Consider the following 16,532-nt stretch of genomic DNA (forward strand, 5'->3'; position numbering starts at 1 on the left):
CGAGGAGCTATCTAAAGGGCGTTCAGCCCGTTACAAGTATCATGTCTTTATTATTATATTTCTTCGACTTAGATAGTTTAAAATAGCAGATAATATTCTGGATTAAAAGGTTAATAATATAGACTAGATAAGAGATAAAGTTTTTATTTTATTTAGCAAACTATCTCTTAATTAACTTGTTAAATAAATGTAGCGGCGAAATGTCTTTCACATTCTGAGGCTGGTCGTAACACCTATATAGACCCGTGCCAAGTATTGCTCAAAATGGCGTAATGGTCTACCGTAACTCTTCACTTTTGCGCTAAACCAAAGCCTACTTTCATCACTTCTCGTAGCCTGGTGGAGATACTGGGTTACCCCGCGTCCACAATGCTACAGCTACGGATATCAGCGCCGCGACGCCGCATATTGCCGTCTAGACCTTCAATATGTTCGAGATGTCAGACACGCATCGTAACTGCAGCAATTGCACAGCAGTCATTTGCTCGGACCTTCACCTCCGCTCACAGTCTACGCCGACCAGCGACGGACCCAAAGGCTCCCGAGTCCGCGCCTACACCCGACCCCAAAGATGAGGACATTTTCGTCCCTAAGCCCCTCGGCCGACCCATTGGCTTCAAGTCTCCCCCGCAACCAGGCGAAAATGCTAGCACACCCAAGACGAAAAAAGATTACTCCGGCATGACGATGTCACAGAGGAACCTGGAGAAGCGCAAGGACCTGGTGGAGAAATGGGGCACAAATTATTTTCGCGACTTCAAGAACATCCGTAAATACAGGTCAGGCAAGACATTCATGGCAAATCCTAGGATCTTCAAGAAAGAGGCGGCATTGTACTTTCCAAACTTTCATGGCGATACACTGGAGGGGAAAGACAGAGATACGACCAATGTATTGGCGGGGAAGGTCAGCGTGGTAAATGTGTACAGTTCACAATGGGGGTTAAACCAGGTGGAGACGTTTACTGGAGCCAAGACGAATACCAATTTGCACAACATGCTTGCACAACATCCAGGGATAGCGCAGATGGTGGATGTCAATATTGAAGAGAACACCATGAAGGCATGGATCATTGCACTCTTCCAGTGGCGGCTGAAGGCCTCGAAACCAAAGGAGGATTGGGGCAAGTACTTCGTTGTCAGGAAAGGAGTCAGCGAGAGGATACGAGAGACAATTGGCTTGTTAAACGGTAGGGTTGGGTACATTTATCTCGTGGATCAAGATTGCAAGATTCGATGGGCAGGAAGCGGAAACGCAGAGGGCACAGAGATGGAGGACATGAACAAAGGGTTCGCTAAGCTGATTGCCGAGGCGCAATAATGCTCCAGCAGGAAGAAGCACTGTAATATTGTAAGATACTTGTACATCATGACGGCTCAGTCGCCTTGTATAAAACAGACCGAAACAAGGTCATAAGGATATCCCACCCACCCAAACGCCGCGTATGAATATGATAAACCAACGACAATCACCTGAACCATAAGAGCATTAGGAAGCAGAAAGCGATGAAGCTCGCCAGTATGATGCCGTCTCTTCGTTTCTTGGACCCAATCCTTCCCATCAAACTGTTGATTCCGGGCACCTGGCTTGCAGCGCCAACTATTCTCCGGTTGATGTTCGCCAGCGTTTCCCTCTGTATGGAGAAGTTCTCTTGCACTGCATATGCTTGGCTAAGAACTGAATCGGCCATGTTGTGTGAGTTGTCGATGCGGTTCCGTTCGTCAAGCATATAGTCGGCTTCGGCTTGGTTGGCTGAACGATAGGCATCGATATCTGATCGTACGTTCGAAAGCAGGTTGGCTCGGTTTCGGGCGTCATTCAAAGAGGACTTGAGACGAGCAAGCTCGCGGCGGTGATCTGAGAGCACTTCGCGATGTCTGGCAAGGTTGTTTTGCTTGACGGCGGAAGAGCCATGTGCTGATTCGGAGTCGAGTAGTCGTGATAGCTGAGCCACAAGCGCGTCCCGCTGTTCAAGGATTTCCTGCAGTCTAGTCTCTACCCGCAACTCCTCCTCCGAGGGTTTCGCTGGAATATTTGGTGTCGAGCCGAACTGTGAATATGTGTGGAACAGCGTCTCGGTCTGGCATTCTATGTTAGCAGGGCGGCTGTGAAAGCGGGCCAAGTGCGCCGCAGTAGTGAACGAGTGAAGCCTACTTGCTGTTCCAGTGTGCGCGCTTGCTGGCGTAGTTGCGCCCATCCTCCCCCGGTGGAAGACATGTCGAATGTTACACTTCCTCTGCAGGTGAATGCAGCTGCAGCGGATCTCGGAGTTCTGGCATCATGAGTGTCGCACCTGCCTGGCGCAGACTACGCAATGCACGGCCAAGACGCTAGTCCGCGTTAGTGATCGGCGAAAAGTTAAGCGAAACACCGCTCCGGCCAACACAGTCATTTCGATCAACGAGACCACCGTTGACGACACGCGATACCCCATCTACACCACCCGGTCCTACTAACACACAGTCAAAATGGTACGTTTTCGATCTCAATGTTGCATCTGGAGGGGATATTTTGTTGCGCTGCTCTGAGAGCACCTGCAGTGGCAGGGTCTGGCAGTCGCAGCCTCTGCTAGTGGTGCTGCGCAAAAATCGAAATTATACAATTAAGGGAACAAATGCTAACTGAGTGCTTGTAGTCTGCCCCCAAGGTCGTACGTGAACCCTCGTTAATTCAAACCACTGCCTCCCGTCTCGTACTCACAACCGTTGTAGAAGACCGCCCAGCTGTGGAACAAGTCCAAGGATGAGCTCGCGTCTCAGCTCGCCGACCTCAAGTCGTATGTCGCCCAGGAATCGAACACGGGAAACACGGATTGGAATGCTGACGGAAGTAAAGGGAGTTGATCCAGCTCAGGACCGCCAAAGTTACCGGAGGCTCCAACACCAAGCTCACCCGCATTCATGACGTTCGCAAGGGCATCGCTAAGGTTCTCACTGTCATCAACGCCAACCAGAGGGCTCAGCTCAGGCTCTTCTACAAGGGCAAGAAGTGCGTCAAGATGAGGGAAAAAAAATTGTAGCAAGGCTAGTAGCTAATGCAATGCAGGTACACTCCTCTCGACCTCCGCCCCAAGCAGACCCGCGCCATCCGCCGAAGACTCACCAAGCACGAGGCTTCTCTCGTCACCGAGAAGCAGAAGAAGAAGCAAACACACTTCCCCCAGCGAAAGTACGCCGTCAAGGCATAAACGTGCTTTTGCGAAGGTGTTTCTCTTTTCTTCCTTTGTCTCATGAAGCATTGCATTGCCGGGGCTTTTCCAGCTAGCGACTCACCCGTGTACTCGTAGTACCATACTCCAGAGGAGCGAGGGAGGTGGCGTAGCAAATGGGAGTGGACGGACAGGGCGATCTTTAACGGAAATGGGTTGGCGTCCATGTCAAGATCTATGAATAAAAAAGTTCAGACAAGCACGGAAATGATACCTCATGATTTGTGAAAGGAGTCTTTTGCGTTTTACATGAGCCTTTTTTTCTCTTCGCATTGGATTCGCATGTCCTACCACGAATCGGTCACAGGGAGTTTCATGTCTACGGCTCTAGGGCGATTCGCTTTGATGCTAAAGGACATAGGGATTGTGTTTGCAAGATTGTTTATAATTGCTATGCGGCTAACACTCTATATTAATGCCTAAACAGGAACACTAAGGCTTTTGTTTCTATCTTCCTATCTAGCCTTGACATTGTTCCAGACATGACCTCAATGTACCTACTCCCACTCCTTGTACAGACTGAGGTCTTCAGCCTTGACACCTACCATCTCTTCCCTTACACCAATGACACCCACCTTGCCCGTGGCCTCTGGATCGTTGTACTGAGCCAGGGATGATTTGAGTTTTTGCAGCACCTCATCCTTGTCCTGTACAAGCAAAACGATGGCGTCGAAGCCACCAGCACCGGGTACAACACCCCCGACGACACCCTCGAGGGTGGAGCAGTAATCTAACAGACGAGTCTGCTGAGGCGGCTCAATGGGCACGCCCGACTTCTCACCCATGGCGCGAATCAAAGCACGGTTCTGAGAAATGATCTGGCGGAGGGCATCGTACTTTGAGAAATCCTCGCCCTGCTCATCGGTCGCCAGACGAGTAAGCTCGGCAGCCAAAGCTTCGTTTCCAGTCTGCAGCTCGTTCCAGATCTTGTTTGCTTCCTCCTGCTGTTCTGCTCGCCATGCGAGGACCTTCTTGACCATACCGGGCGTCTCGCTTCCGCAGTCGACGTCGCACATGACGAGGCGGAGGCCCTTGGGCATCTTGATGGCAGCCTTCTTGATCTCGGTATCCCATGCGGAGCCCTCGACGAGCGAGCGAAGCTTTGTTGCAAAGCCGGCAGTGCCGGGCTGGGGGAGGTTGCTGAGCAGCGAGGGTGAGAAGCGTTTGTAGAGACAAGATCCGAAGACCGCACTTGCGATGTCGAAGCCTGAACCGACTTTGCCTTGGGCATACGAGTGGCTTGCCTGGGCTAGGTTGTGCAGGATCATCTGACCTTTTTCGGTGGTGAGGTCGAAAAGGTTCTTGGGGAGATAGAAATCTAGGACTGCGGCTGTGAAGCTCGTGACGAGGGCTGCACTGCTACCCAGTCCGGTCTTGTGTGCTTCTCGGAGAGAGACATTGAAGTCTTGGAAGCGAGAGACTTTGTCGGATGTGGTGGAAGTGCGGGCAGTGCCCGGGTTTGAGTAGTAGGCCTGGTCGGCTAGGATGCGGATGTTGGAGGGCTGGATGAGGGTGTTGGGGCGGAGGGAGTGGATGTAGGTTAGGGCATAAGTGAGAGCGGTTTCTATGAAGGGGTTGCGGGATTGGGCGATGGATTGTTCATGGCCGCTGGGTAGGTGTCAGTCATTTTTGCGTTTGTCAGAAAAATCACAATTCCAGAGTAAAGAATGGAAGACGGTGAAGATGGCTGCAGGGAAGTGGGTATCCGTGGACCCTGAACCACCGCACCAGTCATGTGACAGTGGGCAAGACGGGGGTAAATACAGTCCAAACTGAAGCCCAAAGCAACCTTGTTGAGGTAGCATGGCTTTGGACTACTGCAAGGAAACCCTGTGGGTGTTCATCGCTGCTTTCTGCATTGCTTCTGATGAAACGTGTGATTGGGTGGTTGCAACGAGTACATTACCCGATTGAGCAGATAGACGGGAAGAGGCTTGCGATGCAACATGAAAAAGTAAGGACGACTATTGATCGACACAGAAGCAAGAAGATGGTGAACAGAGGCCAGTAAGACAAAAAGATGAGATACTCACATGCTGAGTTGGGTTACGGCGATCCCGGCATCTCCGTCCTGCAGCCTGTAGCCATACTCCCAGATGGCCTCACGGAATTGGGGGCTGGTCACCAGGATACCATTGATGGTGACGCCAGACCTCGTCTTGACAGGCTCTACAAGAGAGTGGATTCTCGCGTCCAGGCCAAATACCAAGCCTGTGTAGTCCCGGTCGAGCACAAGGTAGCCACCGGCGACTAGGACTTTGGCCGGACAAGACACGGCAGTCGGACTCAACGGCGCGTCCGAGGAAGACATGGCGTAGAGTGGAGCAGCTGTGGGATAGACAGGCAGCGGCACAATGGAACAGTCGGATTTGTAAGACGGTCGGATGGAGCAACGATATTGGCGCAAAACTGTTAGTACAGACGGGTACGTAGGAGAAAGGCTGGCTTGAGGCGGGCTCGTGAGCTTGCGGGGTGCGCAGGCTGATGTAAAGGGACTGCAAGTGCGGTGGGTCTCTGATGCCACGACTCTCTTGCACACAGCGCTGAGGACAGTGTTTTGCAGAGTCGCTCTGGATGCGGCTAGAGGCCGACGGTGCTACTACATACACTCATGCTCGGACTCCGGTGATGGAGCATGTCACGTGCCTCTGCTTCTACTGCATCCGTATTAGGTGTGTTCTGACCTGACCGTACTTAGTTTTATTACTAATAAGTACAGTAGAGTAACTACTGTACACGTCGCGCAATGGCCATGCGATTTGCCGCGGCCTACACACGGGCTCTGCGATCGGGCTGGGCGCACAGAGGCAAAATGCAAAGGCAATCAATCAACTGCACGTCACATCCTGTGGGGTGCAGCCGTCCGTCTTGTTCTCGTCGTTCTGCCTGACTCATCTTGCGAGCCCATGGACGCCCTGGACGCCCTGGACGGCGGCGGTGCCAGACACTGCCCGGGGCCGACATTGTCGACGAGGCAGCTGGCTGCCATTGGCCCGGAAACATCCACCTCTCCCCGTCCTCACACACTGCACTGGGCGACGACCGCTGCGCACCCACACGCTACACCAACCCCCGGCACTGCGCCTAGTGCGATAATTTTTCGGCAAAGCTAGCGTCCATGGCATCGGTCCTAATAACTTTTCATGACGACTACGAGCTGTGCGCTCGAAGCTTCCTTCTGGATTCCCGCTAACCAAATTGCCTTCGTGGCTCACAATATCTTCCTCCAGGCCACAGTGTGCCGTTTCCTCTCCCACTCCCTCTTCCCTCTCCTATTCCCCTGCGACGACGTCTCCGGACGACTATCCCCCACAGTGCGAAGCCCACAGTAGCATTTGCTCACAATTGCGCACTTCTCCCCAACCACCCCACACCCTCCTTACACCCGAAAAGCGCGTTTGTTTGACGGTCATCGTCAAATGAACCTGCACCGTCGCGTAGGGATCTCGAGAATAGTACGTATATGATAATTTCGTCCGTCGGTACCGACTCCCCACCCGCACGAGTCGCGCTCCGCAACCGTAATTCTGCTGCCTAAACACCAAAAAAAATCCGTCGTGAAACGCGCCGGCCTATCTCCGAGTCCCCGCAGCACCTTCGTCTTTAGGCTTCCGCCTCAGGCCTCTTGTGCTGACCATCCTCACCCAGTCTCACCCTTCCCATCTGAAGGGCTCCTCCAATTCCTAAATGGTCTTTAAGAGTTTCCACCTCGCGCGCCAGAGTCTTGCCAAAGGCTTCACTCACGGTTATGCTCAATCGGTAGTTGCTGGTGTTAGCCAGAACAACCCTCTCGCCTCCCTTCAACACGATCGCTTCCGCAAAGGCCTCAAGAACCAACATGCCTTTGCGTCTGCTTCGTCTACCACGAGCGCCCTCAAGGCGCTCGCCATCGCACAACCGGACCACCAGGACTCAGGTCTAGCCGCATACTACACTGCCTGGCAGAAGCACCAGAGAACAGATGACAAGGAATGGTCGCAGTTTCAATTCCGCAAGCTTATCGAATGGGACCCAGCAAGCGCTAAAAATGTTGCCGAGGTCAAGGAAAGCAGCGTTGCAATTGAAGAGACAGCAGAGCCGGTTCCCGCTCCCGCTCGTGGCTCCATCAATCGCGCATACAGTACCAGCCAGGTAGAAGATTTCAAGAAGGCTGTCGGCAGTGAGGAGGCGGAAAAGATTGCGCTTGCACAGGTTGACGAAGCAATTGCACAAGAGGTGGCGAAGCACAAGGCCGGCAATGAATCTGTACAAGCCGCTGACGAAGTCTCCGCGATTGAAGAAGCTCGATCGCAATTCTCCGCAACAATCGACGACACTCTCGTAGGATCGCCAACCTTCAGCCACAGCGAATCAACTATCGCCACCAGCCCAATTGAAGCCCACGATGAGTATACCGTACAGCTCCAGAAGCTGGCTATCAACCGCAACTATGCCGAAGTCCCCGCCGTTTTCGAGGCTATGCTCCGTTCCGATGTCAAGCCATCAGTCACTGCGTACAATGCTCTACTATCCGCAGCGATACACCTTCCCCGTGCACAGCACCAAGTTGTTCCCAAGGCCCTGGATGTATACTCGGATATGCTTCGTCGACGAGTCGCTCCCGACGCCACTACTTACACTACCCTTCTCGAACTGCTTTCCGTCCGGTCTTTGGAAGTCATTTCTTTAAAACAGAGTTTCGAAGACAGGCGACTACGATATGGCGGAATGGAAGAAGAAGGAAGGTTTATGCTCCAATCGCACGAGACTGACTACGCTATTCTGGCTGAAGACGGGTCACTGTCAATTGCCGTGAGGCTTTTTGATGCTGCCGTCAGCAGTGAATCTAGCCGCACTTTCTCGGAGAAGACCTACCGACTACTTGTCACTGCCTGCGCAGAGGGCGACCGGGTAGAGGATATGGTGCGAATCTATTCGCACATGGAATCTCGCGGTGTAACTCCGGCTGCTGATATGTTCGTCCCCATGATCCACGCTTTCGGCAAGTCTGGTGACTTGAGGAGCGCGGTCGAGTGCTATGACGAATACAAGGCTCTCGCAATATCGAACGACAATGGTGAGATTGAAATCAGCAGGAAAGACAATGACGTGTACGCCGCTCTTGTCAAAGCTTACGCAGTCTGCGATCGCCTAGAGGGTGCTCAAAAGTTTGTGTCAAAGATCGAAAGCGGACTTACTGCGCCTGAAGAAGTCACTTCGGTTCGTGACATCGTAGGCCTCAAGGCTTTCCTCCCGGAGTGGTTGAAGAACGGCTCCTTCGATGAAGCCTACGTACACGCCACCGAGTATCTCAGCCCACAAGCCCGCCAAATCGCCATGGCTGCTATTTGCATCAAAGCTGCTGACCGCGACGCCGTCAAGGTTGCTACCCAGGCTTTCGATGACCTGCCGGCCGAGGTTGATCTCTCTCGACCGGCCATGGCCATGGGAGCCATGCACATTCGCACCGGAAACATTGAAGCAGCCGAGGTCTTTTGGAGGATGCTCGAGCTGTCGCCGACGAAGCCCGACTTCATTGAACCTACCGCCATGCATAGCATAGCATTGATTGGTAGTGGACATGCGGAACGTGGTCTTCGTCAGGGTCGTCAGATGTTTGCTCGCATACGGGACTCTCAGTCTGGCTCTACTCAAGCCAAGATGGAGATCGTAGAGCACATTGACGAAGCTATCGAGGTTATGGGACAGTTCATGATGAAGCGTGGCATCTTCCTTCAGCCGCGGGCTAGCATGGAACTGATGTGGACGATGATTGAAAACGGCGGCCTAGTCACCCCAGTTGCTCACCACCTACTTGCTGGAATGGGACCTGAGGCCGTTGTTCAACTCAACTTCGACGACATCACGCTCCTGATGCAGGTCCAATCCGGCATCCTCCTTCAGGAGGTCGAAGTTGACGTTGCTCACGCTGCACGGTTCGCCCATCTTCTCGAAGTCATCACTGCCACTGGCACACCAGTCAACAAGACAACATCTAGTCTTGTTGAGCAGGTCCTTGCCAAGCTCGACAGAGGTGACCTCCAGCACCGTTGGTATGCTTACAAGCACCCAGCCCCAGACTCCGTGTACTCTCCAGGACAATTTACCGCCTATCCTGTCCAAGCACCCACCACGCCTGCAGCACCTACCTTCGAGGACCAGTACGATCCATATGCCGCGTCAACTGATAACAAGGGATCAGTTGCTATCACCGAGCTGCTCGAGAAGACTCACGGACGGTCATCCAATCACCTCAATGAGGCTTTGATGAAGTTCAGGAACATGCGCCGGGCTGGCCGCCACCCCAGGTTCTTTACCTATGCTAAGCTCATCACTGCAGCTGCAAAGGAAGACCGTTTAAATCTGGCTCACGACATCTTGAACCTCGCCAAGCAGGACGTTCCTCTTCTGCCGCAATACCGTATCGTTCGATACGGTTGGGTTACTATTCTGGACGCAATGGTCGCTGCTTGCCTTACTTGCAATCAGCGTGATCTCGCTGGAAGGTACCACCAGGACCTGCTTGAGATGGGCGCTGCCCCTACTGCCAACACCTTTGGTCTTTACATCACTACCCTCAAGGAGTCTACCAAGACCTTTGACGAGGCAACCGAAGCTGTCAAGATCTTCCTTCGCGCAAAGGCCGAGGGTGTTGAGCCTTCGTCCTTCCTTTACAATGCCCTTATCGGCAAGCTTGGAAAGGCTCGCCGTATTGACGACTGCCTCTTCTACTTCTCCGAAATGCGCAACCTCGGTATCCGACCTACCTCTGTTACTTACGGTACCATTGTCAACGCACTGTGCCGTGTCAGTGACGAGAAGTTTGCCGAGGAGCTGTTCGAGGAGATGGAGAGCATGCCTAACTACAAGCCTCGCCCTGCTCCCTATCACAGCATGATGCAGTTCTTCCTGACCACCAAGCGCGACCGCAGCAAGGTTCTTAGCTACTACGAGCGCATGTGTGCTAAGCGCATTGAGCCTACTACTCACACCTACAAGCTGTTGATCGACACTTATGCCACGCTTGAACCTGTTGATATGGAAGCTGCAGAGAAGGTACTTGAGCAAGTCCGCAGTGCTGGTGCTGTCCCGGAGGCTGTTCACTACTCCTCGTTGATCCACGCTAAGGGTTGTGTGATGCACGATATGGAAGGTGCTCGCAACCTCTTTGACACCGTTCTTATCGACAACCGCATACGTCCCCAGGCCTGTCTCTACCAGGCGCTGTTTGAAGCCATGGTTGCCAACCACCAGATTGCCGACACCGAGTCTGTTCTCCTCGACATGCGCGCTCGCGGTGTCGAGATGACTCCTTACATTGCCAACTCCCTCATTCACGGATGGGCCCTTGCTCATGACATCGAGAAGGCGAAAGCCATCTACGATTCTGTCCCAGAGAGCAAGCGTGAGCCCAGCACCTACGAAGCCATGACGCGCGCCTACATGGCCGTCGAGGACCGTTCAGCCGCCATGACCGTCGTCAACGAGGGTCTCTCCCGCGGCTACCCCGCTGCTGTCGCCGGCAAGATCCTCGAGCTTGTTGGTGGTGGTCGCGCCCCCGTACCTGAAGTCACTGCCTAACTTCGACTCTGAGTTACGCACCTGTTTTTCTCTTCTTCTTCGTCTCTTTGATTCCATCGCCTTTTATGGCGCTTCGATCATATACAACCTTTTTTTCACCTGATTTACTTGGACGGCCGAGCCAACTAAAAAAAAGAATTTTTCAGCTCAGCCCCTTCTCCTACGTTGCTGTTGAGCGGCTTCTTTTTTTCCGCTCCGGCGACTGGGGGCTGGGCTAACTATATAACCTCGTTTTGTATTTTGGCATGTCGCTTCTATAGTTTTTAGCGACGGCGTTTTGTTTTCACCATTGGGTTCTCGGTCCTGTCAGTTTTTCTGTCTTGTCTCTATCGTCTTTTGTTTTGGATGCGTCAAACGATATCCCCGCGATTCAGCAATGGGTGGGTGGGGAAAGCTGGGTTGGGTCGGTTAGGTTTTTTTGTTTTCTCTCTGGCGTCCTTGTGTGTGTGGTGTATCACGAATGGGACGGGATTGGAAAATCGAAAAAAGGGCCTGGTTGGCTGACCTGATTTCTCTCATATTACCCAAGGCTGGGTTTGTGTCTTTTTTGCGTGGCGGGCAAAGGGGATTGTGTTTTTTTTATAATGGCCATGATGTTTCCTTTCTTTGGTAAAAGGCATGATGGTGTTTCTCTGTTGGGCTGTGTAACAATACCCTTGGATTTATACCATCTCCTCTCTAGATTTATGCATGGAAGGCATGAGTGTGTGTGTTTAGGAAGTACATAGATGTAGAGATACTTGATGTGTGTGAGTTACAATCGAAAGAAGAAATATACAATAACAAAAAATCGTGTTCTCTTGTGATTGAATATTATGAAGGTGGTGTGGTGATGGTGGGTGTGACTATGGGTACAAGCCAAACTTGTACATGTTCCTTTTTGCAAATCGTCCCATGTGAAGATAGTTGGTTACATTCTTTTCTCTCATTCTTTGTCTTCTACCCATGATACAAGAAACACATCCGTGCACACCCACTTGTTCACTTTGCCCAATCTCAATCAAGAATCCAGAAAAAATAAATGGTATAAATATTAAAGTCGTCAAATCATCAAGAGGATAAATGGGGATATTGTCTCCACCCTCCTCCTCCTCTTCCTCCTTTCCACCCACTCATCCCCAAATGTTTATATACATACGATGGCATATCTATATACATATTTTCCCTCTCCCTTCTTTCTCCTTCCTCCTTCCTCCTTCCTCCTTCCTCCTTCCCCTCTTTCAAGTTAATTATTCACCACACTCTCCAGCTATACAGTATCTAACTCTAGCCACTCTCAACCAACACGGTCTCTATTTCTAGTTGTAATTCCTTGTCTCAGTCGCTTGATCTGCTTCTCGTGCACGAAGATTCTCGTTTGCGGCTTGTTGGAGGGTCTGGTTGTTTGTTTGGCGTTTCTGAGCGTCGAGCTTCTTTTGGAGGTCGCCGGAGGCGGATTTGTTTGCGCGGGCCTGGAAGGGGGGTTAGATATGTTAGCTACTTGCTCTTTTTCTCAGACTTGGTTTCCGATTGATGGCAATGCCAGCATTCGCTGTAGTGGGTGCGCGTATCATTGCATAGGATGTGTTGTAACATACCTCGGCTGCAGCAGCAGCGGCTGCTTTTGGATCGTCTTGCTTGTTGCTGTCGCCTAATGTGCGCGGTGGGCCTCCAACTTTTGGCTTCGGGGCAGCGGCATTGCTGGGTACGGATGCGCGTGTTGTAGGCGCAGGCGCAGAACCGAGGGTGCGCCCTGGGCCGTCGAAGTTGTCTTTGGACTGTTTACCGCAGAGGTTGCCCATGTGTGATGTTGATGTGGTAGTGCTGTTTATGTGGTGGGAGACAGAAGGCAGCTAGAAGGCAGCTAGAAGGAAGAGGGTTGTGGGCGAGAGTCGTCGTGTATCAGATGTGGCTGTGCTACTGAGCAAAAGGGTCCAAGGAAGGTTGTTGCTGACATGTCAGCCTCAACGGGCGCGCGGGGGAGGTGAGTTTGGATTGACGACGCAGACGCGTGGGATTGGCGCCAAGTACCCGTTTCTCGGATTCCCGGCTATGCAACTGTGTTCCAGGGTCGCCAGTCATGTTATGGTACCATTCTCTTGTCCACCTGCCTCCAACACTGGCATATTCCGGGACCGCCGCAAATAAGCAATGCCTATCGCAGCCATCAGTCGCACGTCGCGGTCGCATTGCAGGTGAGTGGGTACACTAAAGTCGTAGTGCATACTAATCCGGAGTGCCCAGTCCGCTGCAACGAAGAGATGGCGGTCGCCGCAGATCACGGCGTGGCAAGGCTAATATGTGAATGGCGGCGCACACACAGATGCGGCTGCGAAACAGCGTGCAATCAATCTATCAATGGCAAGGATATCCATTCTATTCAGAAAGAGCACGGTCATGTGGGACACAACAGCGCAGGCACAGCGCGGATGCGACATTTCGATTTTCCAACCAGCGGCCAATGACGACAGATACAACTAAAGCTCAAAACTACACGTGATAGGCGGGCGGCATTCTCGCGAGGCGCTAGTCCTCATGCATTCCCTCTCCTCGAGCGCTATACCTCCGTCTCATGTCTCCAAAACTTCACTGATTGTAGAGACAAGTCGAGAGAGGCTTGCCGAATGAAGGGGTCACGCTCACGTACGTCACCTAAAAATCCCCTTTCACTTGTCAATCCGCGGAACCATGCAGATTCGAGTGTCCAACTTGAGTACCGAGATGGCCTACCTTGTAACACTTCCATAATGTCGACAAATACGCCCGCGACTCTGCCCTTCGAACAAAGGAGCCAGCCGACGCCCAAAATGACTAACAGCTGTGTAGATTGCGATCGCGACTCGGCCTTTGGCGACGACGATTACCTCCGGGCCTCAGAGCCCATGTTTCCCTCCCCCGTCGTTGCAGGCACGAAGCGGGACGCCAATGAATTACGAGATGACGACCCAAAATCTATCCAAACAGCGGGTCTGAGCTCAGAAGAGTACCCTCTTGACCCCCAGCTGTGTTGCAATAGGTGCCCTGAAAACTGCCCAGAAGCAATCGATGTGCGCCCGACAAAACGCAAGGCTTCAGCTGACAAGGTTGGCGAATTCCACCAGACTACTACCACAGAGTCACACCAAACTACTGAGCCAGACTGCCCCTTCCCAGACGACTCTTTCGAGAAGTTTTGCCAGGAGTGCAATCTAGAGCCATCTTCTCACTCAGATTGCTCAATTGCATGTCCCGCCGACGACTGCGTCCAGGATGACGCTTGCTTTGACCCTCAATGCACTCAGAAGAACGCGCACTGCACCGACAACTGCGTAGACCCGGATTGCACCAAAGTCGCCTCTCCGGACCAACCATGCTTCTGCCAGAAGTGTAACGCTGCACCTTGCCCATTGGGCGGCCCAAACAACGAATGTCACTTCGCTCACACCGCTCCTACCCCAGTTGGTACAATATACTGTTACGACGATGCGCCGTGTCACTTTCAGGAAGGACTTCATAGCCACCAAGGTAGCCTTGCTTCCTTTGAGACTTATCCTTGCTTCTCTCAGACTCATGACTACCACCCTGCCGACGACGTCACGACGACAACCTCGAGTGCCCCGACACCAGCACTATCACACAGCAACTATACCTCGCTAGAAAGTGCCTTCACTACCGAACAATCACCAGCACCTGGCAAGACAACATTTCCACCACACTGTTTTCTGAATGTCGATGGCGACCATTGTCACATTGACAATTCGTGTTGCCACGGCCCCCGTCGAGCATGTGGTGACGCCCCATCTGCATCACAACTGCAACTGGATCTGTGGGACGCATCAGTCGCACAAGGAAATGGGCTAGCCACCAACTTTATGAATTTTGGGTTCAATCCTAATCTGCCTACTAGCCCTATTTCAGTCGACCGGAGCTCAATACATGCCACCAACCCTTTCAGCCTTGGAGACCCCATGCTGGGCTTCAATGACCACTCTTGGATGCTGACTGATTCTGCATTCCCAAACGTCTATCAACCAGCAGGCTCACTTAGCACTATGAACAAGCTTGATTTTCTTGCTTCTGCTGTTCAAAACGATATCTTACATCCAAACACTACGATTTCTTCAGGTTCAAGTACAGTACTGGGCGCTGCAACTACTACTACTGGAGATGGACAAACGTGTGTTTGTAAATGGTGAGTGATTTGCGAGTCTTGCACAATGTCAGACGGATAGCCTCTGGATCCCTTTGACATCTTTCTCAACAGCACGACTTATACTAACAACCACCTAGGCAACATGGCCCTGGAATGCTTTGCCTGGCGCTCTTCGACACCCCAGAAGCACTACACAAGCACATCAAGACCATGCACGTGGACAATTGCGCGCACTGCTTCTGCCAATGGGAAGGCTGCGATGCCTCCACCAAAGACTTCAAGCAGCGCTCCAAGCTTTCTCGCCACCTCCTCGGCCATGCTGGCTACCGCCCATACGCCTGTAGTTATGATGGTTGCGACAAGACGTTTGCCACGAACCAAGCCAAGGATAACCATGAGAGAACGCACACGGGTGAACGACCCTATGTGTGTGATCGCTGCGGATACACGACAACCACGCATACACAACTGCAAACACACATCAGCGCTCTACACGAGGGCAAGAAACCGCACAAGTGTCGCTTCTGCGAGTTCACTTGCGCCGACTCGAGTAATCTGAGTAAACACGAGCGAACGCATCAGGTGAGTCGACTTTGCTTGGTAATACCTCGTGTGGGGTCGCATATCACCTAGCATTCCTCACACGACCAAAAAAAAAGAGACAAAAATACTAACTTTCCACCCAGACACTCCGCCCTTACCGCTGTCCGCAGGAAAACTGCACCTTCAAGCCCGACTGTCGCTGGGAGAACCTGAAGCGCCATCTCCGCCGCTCGGGCCACTGTCCGCAGCTGCTTGTCGAGACGAGCGATGAATACAGGTTGTATCGCGAGAGTGTGCGCCGCGAGATTGACGATTGGCATAAGAGGAATGAGGATGGGGGTCTGGGCAGGACGGGAAGGAGAAAGGGTGGTAGGACTGCGAGGTAGGTGGTTGAATATTTATTGTATACAGGATGTGATTAGGATATATCCCCCGTTTGAAAGGATGAACTGGGTGTTGATGGGGTTGGATGCGCCAGTTGATGAGCAGGAAGATGAAGTGATGGTGCGTAACAGACACAGATACTTGGAATCCGCGAGGACGGGTCAATGGGTGGTGACAAAGACACAAACAAGAATAACTGACGACACCATGTCAATTATGGAAAATGTAGATATGAATAGATAAACAAATGAATAAAAAGGAACTGGAGACTTTCTTTAGTCTTGTGCTCCATGGTTATGGGTATATTCTTGCAATGCGAAAAAGAGAGAGAGAGAGAGAGAAATGTACAGCCAGAAAGACGAGTAAATCAAGAAAAAAAAAGACAGAGAGAGCAAGAAAAAACGAAGACAGCAAGGTCTCCCAAGTTTTTCAAAGTTTCTATGGACCCCCCAGCCCACGCCCTCGACTAATCCAAAAACAATGCAGCAACCTCGACAAATATCTGTACAACACGCATGCTTTCTAACCATCCATCCCATACCCCCTTTGGCCTCTCTCACTCCGTTTTTGTTCGCTCATCATCAAAACAACACCAACCAACAGCTTACAACAACGAACCACCAGTCGCTCCTCAACCATACACAACAAAAAAAACCCCCAACCAAAAAAGCTTCACCGAAAAAAAGAAAGCGTTGTCCCAAACAAGCAGAGAGGGGGATGTGGGGG

General features: G+C 52.0%; 8 protein-coding genes across 8 annotated transcripts; 5 read left to right on the plus strand and 3 right to left on the minus strand.

Moving 5' to 3' along the window:
- Positions 1 to 369: 369 nt before the first annotated feature.
- Positions 370 to 1,320, plus strand: COCMIDRAFT_110112 (uncharacterized protein; the record flags this gene model as incomplete). Its single annotated transcript, XM_007695351.1, has 1 exon — positions 370 to 1,320. The coding sequence occupies one exon, from the start codon at positions 370 to 372 to the stop codon at positions 1,318 to 1,320; it is 951 nt and encodes a 316-aa protein (XP_007693541.1).
- Positions 1,321 to 1,468: 148 nt separating this feature from the next.
- On the minus strand, positions 1,469 to 2,217 carry COCMIDRAFT_10074 (uncharacterized protein; the record flags this gene model as incomplete). Its single annotated transcript, XM_007695352.1, has 2 exons — positions 1,469 to 2,080; positions 2,155 to 2,217. 2 exons carry the CDS (start codon positions 2,215 to 2,217, stop codon positions 1,469 to 1,471), a joined length of 675 nt encoding a protein of 224 aa, XP_007693542.1.
- A 251-nt stretch (positions 2,218 to 2,468) lies between these two features.
- Positions 2,469 to 3,187, plus strand: COCMIDRAFT_31019 (uncharacterized protein; the record flags this gene model as incomplete). The annotated part of the gene is made up of 5 exons (XM_007695353.1): positions 2,469 to 2,471; positions 2,636 to 2,650; positions 2,712 to 2,776; positions 2,836 to 2,988; positions 3,046 to 3,187. 5 exons carry the CDS (start codon positions 2,469 to 2,471, stop codon positions 3,185 to 3,187), a joined length of 378 nt encoding a protein of 125 aa, XP_007693543.1.
- Positions 3,188 to 3,705: 518 nt separating this feature from the next.
- COCMIDRAFT_31020 (uncharacterized protein) lies at positions 3,706 to 5,519 on the minus strand (the record flags this gene model as incomplete). The annotated part of the gene is made up of 2 exons (XM_007695354.1): positions 3,706 to 4,816; positions 5,242 to 5,519. 2 exons carry the CDS (start codon positions 5,517 to 5,519, stop codon positions 3,706 to 3,708), a joined length of 1,389 nt encoding a protein of 462 aa, XP_007693544.1.
- Positions 5,520 to 6,463: 944 nt separating this feature from the next.
- COCMIDRAFT_110117 (uncharacterized protein) lies at positions 6,464 to 6,631 on the plus strand (the record flags this gene model as incomplete). The annotated part of the gene is made up of 1 exon (XM_007695355.1): positions 6,464 to 6,631. A coding segment is annotated over one exon (168 nt), but the record flags the coding sequence as incomplete, so codon positions are not given.
- A 264-nt stretch (positions 6,632 to 6,895) lies between these two features.
- Positions 6,896 to 10,768, plus strand: COCMIDRAFT_10077 (uncharacterized protein; the record flags this gene model as incomplete). The annotated part of the gene is made up of 1 exon (XM_007695356.1): positions 6,896 to 10,768. One exon carries the CDS (start codon positions 6,896 to 6,898, stop codon positions 10,766 to 10,768), a length of 3,873 nt encoding a protein of 1,290 aa, XP_007693546.1.
- A 1,298-nt stretch (positions 10,769 to 12,066) lies between these two features.
- On the minus strand, positions 12,067 to 12,549 carry COCMIDRAFT_31022 (uncharacterized protein; the record flags this gene model as incomplete). The annotated part of the gene is made up of 2 exons (XM_007695357.1): positions 12,067 to 12,219; positions 12,346 to 12,549. 2 exons carry the CDS (start codon positions 12,547 to 12,549, stop codon positions 12,067 to 12,069), a joined length of 357 nt encoding a protein of 118 aa, XP_007693547.1.
- Positions 12,550 to 13,494: 945 nt separating this feature from the next.
- Positions 13,495 to 15,808, plus strand: COCMIDRAFT_10079 (uncharacterized protein; the record flags this gene model as incomplete). The annotated part of the gene is made up of 3 exons (XM_007695358.1): positions 13,495 to 14,903; positions 15,017 to 15,461; positions 15,566 to 15,808. 3 exons carry the CDS (start codon positions 13,495 to 13,497, stop codon positions 15,806 to 15,808), a joined length of 2,097 nt encoding a protein of 698 aa, XP_007693548.1.
- Between the last annotated feature and the right edge of the window lie 724 nt (positions 15,809 to 16,532).

Source organism: Bipolaris oryzae, assembly GCF_000523455.1.
Source record: "Bipolaris oryzae ATCC 44560 unplaced genomic scaffold scaffold_302, whole genome shotgun sequence".
Classification (NCBI taxonomy): Eukaryota; Fungi; Ascomycota; class Dothideomycetes; order Pleosporales; family Pleosporaceae; genus Bipolaris; species Bipolaris oryzae.